This window comes from Salvelinus sp. IW2-2015, linkage group LG35 (genome assembly GCF_002910315.2).
Source record: "Salvelinus sp. IW2-2015 linkage group LG35, ASM291031v2, whole genome shotgun sequence".
In the NCBI taxonomy this organism is placed as follows: domain Eukaryota; kingdom Metazoa; phylum Chordata; class Actinopteri; order Salmoniformes; family Salmonidae; genus Salvelinus; species Salvelinus sp. IW2-2015.
The window spans coordinates 11,624,107-11,631,728 of record NC_036874.1 but is presented as its reverse complement, the minus strand read 5'-3'; the positions used below and the strand labels follow the sequence as shown (position 1 = coordinate 11,631,728).

General features: G+C 42.8%; 1 protein-coding gene across 1 annotated transcript; it reads left to right on the top strand.

Annotated features, from left to right (window-relative positions):
- Positions 1-567: 567 nt before the first annotated feature.
- On the top strand, positions 568-6,553 carry LOC111959068 (sialic acid-binding Ig-like lectin 5). Its single transcript, XM_023980492.1, has 8 exons — positions 568-636; positions 1,912-2,310; positions 3,113-3,424; positions 3,635-3,898; positions 4,229-4,501; positions 4,989-5,088; positions 5,381-5,546; positions 5,681-6,553. Exons 1-8 carry the CDS (start codon positions 582-584, stop codon positions 5,882-5,884), a joined length of 1,773 nt encoding a protein of 590 aa, XP_023836260.1. The 5' UTR covers positions 568-581; the 3' UTR covers positions 5,885-6,553.
- The last annotated feature ends 1,069 nt before the right edge of the window (positions 6,554-7,622 follow it).

Below are 7,622 nucleotides of genomic sequence, written 5' to 3'. Positions count from 1 at the left end.
TTTGGCCTGGTGTGGTTCTCAATTAGAGGCAGCTGTCTATCGTTGTCTCTGATTGAGAACCATATTTAGGTAGCCTGTTTTCCCACTGTTAGTTGTGGGTGGTTATTTTCTGTTTAGTGTTTTCACCATGCAGGACTGTTTTTGGTTATTCCTATTGATATTTTGTATTTAGTGTTCAGTTCAGTAGATTAAAGATGAACAAGTACCCAGCTGCATTTTGGTCTGACGATTCCTCTTTTTCTTCCGATGAATGCCGTGACACAAGTCACGATGAATGCCGTGACACAAGTCACGATGAATGCCGTGACACAAGTCACGATGAATGCCGTGACACAAGGCCTATAACACGGGTGTATTATAGGCCTATGTATTACAATAATGCCATTACAAATTATGATATAATATGAGATGTACTGTATTTGAAATGTGTTAGCTTAACTATATAGTACTGCAGACTATTAGGGAAATTCTTAGTGGTCTTAAAATAAATTCATGACACCGTGACATTATGAAACCAAAACAACTTCCTCCTCGCCTCTTCTTCCATCACGCCATCCTTCCCTCTGTTGTGTCTGTTGAGCATGGTTCTAGTCATGTGTCTGGACAGAATGCTCCTGCTGTGTATTGTGATCTTTGGTGAGTTGCTTATGATGTTATATTTAAATGTTTTAAAATGTGCCTAGAAGGTCAGCACCCCGGAGTTGACTCTTCACTGTTGATGTTGAGACTGGTGTTCTGCGGGTACTACTTAATGAAGCTGCCAGTTGAGGACTTGTGAGGCGTCTGTTTCTCAAACTAGACACTCTAATGTACTTGTCCTCTTGCTCAGTTGTGCACCGGGGCCTCCCACTACTCTTTCTATTCTGGTTAGAGACAGTTTGCGCTGTTCTGTGAAGGGAGTAGTACACAGCGTTGTACGAGATCTTCAGTTTCTTGGCAATTTATCGAATGGAATAGCTTTCATTTCTCAGAACAAGAATAGACTGACAAGTTTCAGAAGAAAGTTATTTGTTTCTGGCCAAGGGTTTTCTAATGATCAATTAACCTTTTAAAATAATAAWCTTGGATTAGCTAACACAACGTGCCATTGGAACACAGGAGTGATGGCTGCTGATAATGGGCCTCTGTACGCCTATGTAGATATTCCATAAAATAAATCTGCCGTTTCCAGCTTCAATAGTCATTTACAACATTAACAATGTCTACACTGTATTTCTGATCAATTTGATGTTATTTTAATGGACAAAAAATGTCTAGGTGACCCCAAACTTTAGAACGGTAGTGTATATATTTTTTAGATATGACGATAATGAGCTGCAGAGCAGTTTTCCCCATTAATTGAGGCACAGGACTACTATAAAAAGAGGGGAAATGACTGCTGCACAATTCTATCCATTCATTGATGCAATTGTGTATTCAACAATATAACAGGTGAGAAAATAAGTAATTAAAGCACAGAGACCATGTTAGTACAGTAGGATGATAATGCAAGCAAAGCAAAGCATGTCCCTTCCCTTTTTCTTAATTTAACTCTATTGTGAAATGTCCCACCATATCACATTTTGTCAGACTGCCCAGCAACAAACAGCTGAACAGAGAGTAATTMTTTTTTATTTGTATTTTTTTTACAATTCTATTTCATTTCATTGTTCATTGATGATTGAATGTAATGTGAACACAAAGTTCTTCCTCCATGGTATTACTTTAGGATGTAGTTTTAGCCAGCAGTAGTTAACTGTTGGATGCTATGTGTTACTTCTGTTCTGTTTTAGTGTGGTGCAACTATTTTTACTTGTACAGTATCTTCTTCACATCTACCAGACAGTGACATAGTTGCACAGTCACATTGTTGCACTACAGGGCTTTAACTTTTGATATAGCTCATGTCTCTCTACTACTTCATCCCAACAGGCTTCTGGAGGGACACCCATGCTGTGTCCCCCATGCCCTCTGTTCCAAACCATGTCCCTGCCTTGGCAGGCTCCTGCGTGGTCATCCCCTGCTCCTTCACTCCTTCAGCCTCTCACTCCGCCCTGGGCAGGCAGGGGAAAGTGGTGGGCGTGAGGYTGCGCTACAGGACTAGCCACATCGCCGTCCTGCAGAGTACAGCTTTCAGTACGGATGACAAATCCACAGTCAGCAGGGAGTTCCTGGGCCGGACATCCCTACGGGGAAACACGGACGATGGAGACTGCTCTGTAATGATTGACAGGGTCCACCTGGCTGACTCCAATGTCTATCAGCTGGCTTTGAAGGGCCATGGACAGATAGTCTGGGGGAATGCGAGGAGTGTCAACATCGTTGTGTCAGGTGAGAGGGATCTCATCGTACATAATTACATACATTGAGTATACCAAACACCATCCTAATATTGAGTTGCATCCCCCGTTTTGCCCTCTGAACAGTCTCAATTAGTCTGGGCATGGACTCTACAGGGTGTCAAAAGCGTTCCATAGGGATGCTGGCCCGTGTTGACTTCAATGCTTCCCACAGTTGTGTCAAGTTGGTTGGATGTCGTTTGGGTGGTGGACCATTCTTGATACACACAGGAAACTGTTGAGAGTGAAAAACCCAGCAGCGTTGCATTTCTTCACACAAACCGCCTGGCACCTACTAACATACCCCGTTCAAAGGCACATAAAACTTTTGTCTTGCCCATTCACCCTCTGAATGGCACACATACACAATATATGTCTCAAGGCATAAAAATCTTCCCCTTCATCTACACTGATTGAAGTGGATTTAACAGGTGAAATCAATATGGGATCATAGCTTTCACCTGGATTCACCTGGTCAGTCTATGTCATGGAAAGAGCAGGTGTTCTTAATATTTTATACACTTAGTGTATCTCTTGTTATTTAACAGAATCTCTGTGTCTCATCTCTTATTATATAGAGATTAAGTAACTGCTATCCTTTTCATTGTTAACATGTTACATAAGTGATAAGAGAGTTATTTTATATGGCTCATGTTAATACATCAATCTACCAATGTTTACTCAACCTGAGTGGAATTATCCCTAATGCTAATGGACTAAACATTTACTTTATCCCCATTTAGACTATGTTCATCAAGTCAGTTCTTATCTCTCTTTGTCCCCCTCACTGACAGAGTCCCCAGAGCTCCCAGTGATCAACGGTGTGGGGGCAGCGACAGAAGGACAGGTGGTGTCACTAAACTGCAGCATCAGTTACTCCTGTCCCTCCCAGGCACCCACCCTCCAGTGGCGGTGGGAGAGAGGAGCTCAGGAGAAAAGCAGCGAGTACGGGGAGCTGCAGGTACTCCGGCCCCAGGGCCAGGGGCCTACACTACGGACCTCTCTCACCTTTATTGCATCGTACCGCATCAAACCCAGAATGAGGTGTGAGGCAGTATTTCCAGGAGGAAGAAGAGTATACACCGTAAAGGAGCTCCATGTGAGATGTAAGTACTTTTCTATATAAAGTTATGATTGTGTGTAATGCTAAGCCAGGGCCCATATTCATAGTGTTTCAGAGTGCTGATCTAGGATCAGATTCTACTTATATATTGTAATTATATAGGATGGGGGTGGGGGCTTATCCTAGATCAGCACTCCAACTCAGAGATGCTTTATGTATACTGGCCTTGACTGCAATTGCATCTCTCCTCTAGTTCCTCCAAAAGATATCACAGTCCAGGTCCATACCTTGACTGTCCAGGAGGGGTTGAACGTGTTACTGGCCTGCTCCTGTAAAGCTGACCCGCCTGTGACAGAGTACAGGTGGTCATACACCCAACATGGGCTAACTGTAGACCTTCACCAGCGCACACACACGGTCCGGGTGTACAACGTGACCCGAGACATGAGGGTCCGCTGCACAGCCCAGAACCTAATTGGACGGGCAGAGTCCAGATCGACTTCCTTAAACATTCAATGTAAGCATTCTGTATAGTCAATGTTTGATAGATTATTTTGCTTCCAATTTCTGCGTAGGGATATAAACGGCTGCTATTTGTGCAGTTCTACACTTTACATTGTGATACAAGAACAATATTTTGAATTGAGAAGCTACATTGTTCTTGGAATACGGTGTCACAACCTCTAAGGGCGGACCCCTTTCCAGTAGATCCCACGTACTCTAATGTCTCTGATCCTTCCATGATGCTCTCTCTCTCTCTCTCTCTCTCTCTCTCTCTCTCTCTCTCTCTCTCTCTCTCTCTTTCTTTCTCCCTCTCTCTCACACCCTCCCTTCTTCTATCCCCCAGACAAGCCTGTCATCCTCCAACTCTCCTCCTACTGTGTTGTGGAGAGGTTGGAGGTTCTGTGTCGCTGTTCTGTAGACTCCAACCCCCGGCCTGCCGTAACCTGGAGTGTCAACGGTAGTGTTCCACCATACAGTTACAACACATCAGTAGGCTCAGAGAACGGTACACTAACAGCCATGCTAAGGGGCCACATGGACACTCCACTGAGGATAGACTGCTTCGCCATTAATGCACTGGGCAACGACTCCCACACACTGCTTCAGGCAGAGGACGGTAAGCATCAGGACACCACGCCACACAAGAGAAATACATGGGTGCATCTGAATTGTATTTCCTTGACTCCTCACGTCCTCTCTCCTCGCTTCCTTCTCAAAACTCATTGGAGGAGAAAGGAACCTCTGACCTTCTCCTCCAATATATTTTGAGAAAGTGAGGACATGTGGAAACAGGGAAACACAATTGAGATGCACACACATTATACATGGTGTACTGTAGGCAGCATCTGTACTGTGAGTAAAATATGAGGGTGAAATACTAAGCATGAATCGTTCAAGGTCACTAAGGCCTATTCTTTAAGATTATCTTTACAAATGTATGAATGGTTCCTGTAATGTCACTGGTTGGTTGACCTGTTCCAATAATATAGTATAATAATACAGTATAATATAAGATAAGAAGATAATCTGTTTGCTGAAGGTTGAAGAGCAAAAAAAGTGGTATCTTTAGTTTASATAGCTGTGTTTTTGTTGTTGATTGACAGGTTCTCTGCTGTGGAAAGTGATACCTGCAGTATGCATCTCTTTGGCCACCTTCATCCTCTCTCTACTTCTCCTGTTCTGCTGTCGAAAGAGGTCAGGAAAGTAAGAAACATATTTTCTGAGAGTTGCTTGTCTCTGACTTCTCTAACGTCTGCCACCATTGTGCCTCAATAACTTCAGATGTTTTGCAAACTTGGAATAACCAAATTACATACCAGTACATCAAACATATGTTGTTTCATTTAAGATAACATTGAATAGAATAATGAAAGAGGAACTATTCATTCACATGTAAAAACGTTCCAAGAGGAGACATCTTAAATCTTTAAAGTAGATGTTTCATGATGATGTCCTCTCTAATCCAAACTCTTGTCTTTGCCTTCATTCCTTAAAGACGTGTGCTGACCTGCAGACCTCCAGTGTATCCTGGGGACATGGGGATCTACCAGGATCGGATGCCCCTCTACATCAACTGCACTGAGGTCAACAACATCTACACCAATGGCAGTTACCAGCTGGTTTACCAGAACTGCACCCCTCTTTTCGTCCGGACCAAACAGGTACACCTACTGTTCTGTACCAAAAATATAATTTTGCTTGTAATTGGGTATATTACAATACAAAAGCTTTATTATGCATTGAAACATAAATATCCAATTGAATGGTTGATTAACCACATTATGTTGTGTTTCAGACACATCCGATGGGGAGGCGAGGTGGGGAGAGACGAGGTGGAGAGAAGAGAGGGGGAGCGAGAAGAGGAGGTGAGAGACGAGGWGGGGAGAGAAGAGGAGGAGAGAGTCAAGGGGGCACGGTGGACAGAGGAACAAGAGACAGACAAAGCCCTGCCTACAATGACAATAACACTGAAACAGCTATCTACCTGGAGATCATCTGAGTTCATCTCTCAGTGAGGTATGTCATGGATAGCTCTGGTCCAGATCGTTAGCACTAACGGCTTGGACCAGTGTTATGTCATGGAGTGGAAGAGAGCTAAGAGAGCTATAGAAGCATGAACATACTGCTTGACTGATAATGGCACAATGATATGATATCCACTTGATATAAGTTTGCATGATTATACATAGTTAGCAAGTAGTTATGTGGCACATTTAGATTATCCTTCTCTCCTTTTGAATGATATATATATATACAACTTTTGTGTGCATAATTGTAGACTTAGTATCCCTAGCTACTTCATCAGTGCATATACTTGAAGATAATGGTCCACACACAATATTCACCTATTTCATGCAGTACATKTTGCATCATTACACGTATAATGTCTGTATAATGATATTCTAGATAGGATGAACATGATTGTATGATGTAATGATGATAAAGGTGTTAGACACACCTCTCTTATAAAACAATCACTTTAGTATATGTTTTATATAAATGTGTCTCTCTTCACCTCCCAGCCTGACTCTGTACTCAAGAGGATTGATGGTTACTAAAGCAAAAAAGCAATTTGTCACTACACTAACAAGCTATTTCATATGCTGCCATATGTATGTTCTGGTTCAATATTCATGTGACAAAATAAAGCTTTTTTCTGTGCTTTTAATGTTGATAAGAATTTATACCCTCTCTATTATATTATTTTATTTTACCACCAACATGAAATACAATCCAGTAAGTGGTAGAGTATACCCCCATACTGGTTGAAATATACAGTATCATACATCATCCCTTGAGAGCGTTTGTTCCGAACCCACTATGGTGTTTCAGGTGCCAAGTTTATGGTCATGTTGCAACAGTATGTAGAAGGGAGATTCCGAGGTATGAAAAGTGTGCTGAAAGGCATGGGACAAAGGAGTGTGTCGTTTCGGTGGGAAAAGTGGAGTGTGTCAATTGTGGGGGTGGCCATGTTGCAAGGGATCAGAAATGTTGTGTGTGGGGGAGACAGGTTGAAGTTTCCAGGGTGCAAGAAGTGCAGAAAGTGTCATATGCTGAGGCAGTGAAGAAAGTAGAGGATGGTGTGCAAAGGTTGAGGGAGCCTGAGAGGATCCTTGTGAGTAGTAGGCCAGTACAGAGTGACCCTCACAGATTGTGCTTTAGTAAGGTTGGCTTCTTTGCGTTTATTGCTATGGTCATTAATTGTACCGCACAGATGGAAAGGAAATCCCAGAAGATTGAACTGGTAGTAGCAGCAGCAGAGAAGTTTTTAGGAGTCAGAGATTTTAGCTCAGAAGAACTACRGGGGGGTTTGAGAGAAGAGGTTCCAGTCTCACAGGCCGACATCCTAGTGTAGGATCTGTTGGGGCCAAAGTAGTGGGAAGGGGTGGTGGGGTGTGTTGGGAATAGTGGTACGTATTATATATATGTACCACTACAGAGGGAAAAACAYTCTAGACCACCTTTACTCCACACACAGAGACGTGTACAAAGCTCTCCCTCACCCTCCATTTGGCAAATATGACCATAATGCTATCCTCCTGATTCCTGCTTACAAGTAAAAATTAAAGCAGGAAGCACCAGTGACTCGGTCAATAAAAAGGTGGTCAGATGAAGCAGATGCTAAACTACAGGACTGTTTTGATAGCACAGACTGGAATATGTTCCGGGATTCTTCCGATGGCATTGGGGAATACCCCACGTCAGTCACTGACTTTAAAAATAAGTGCATCGAGGAC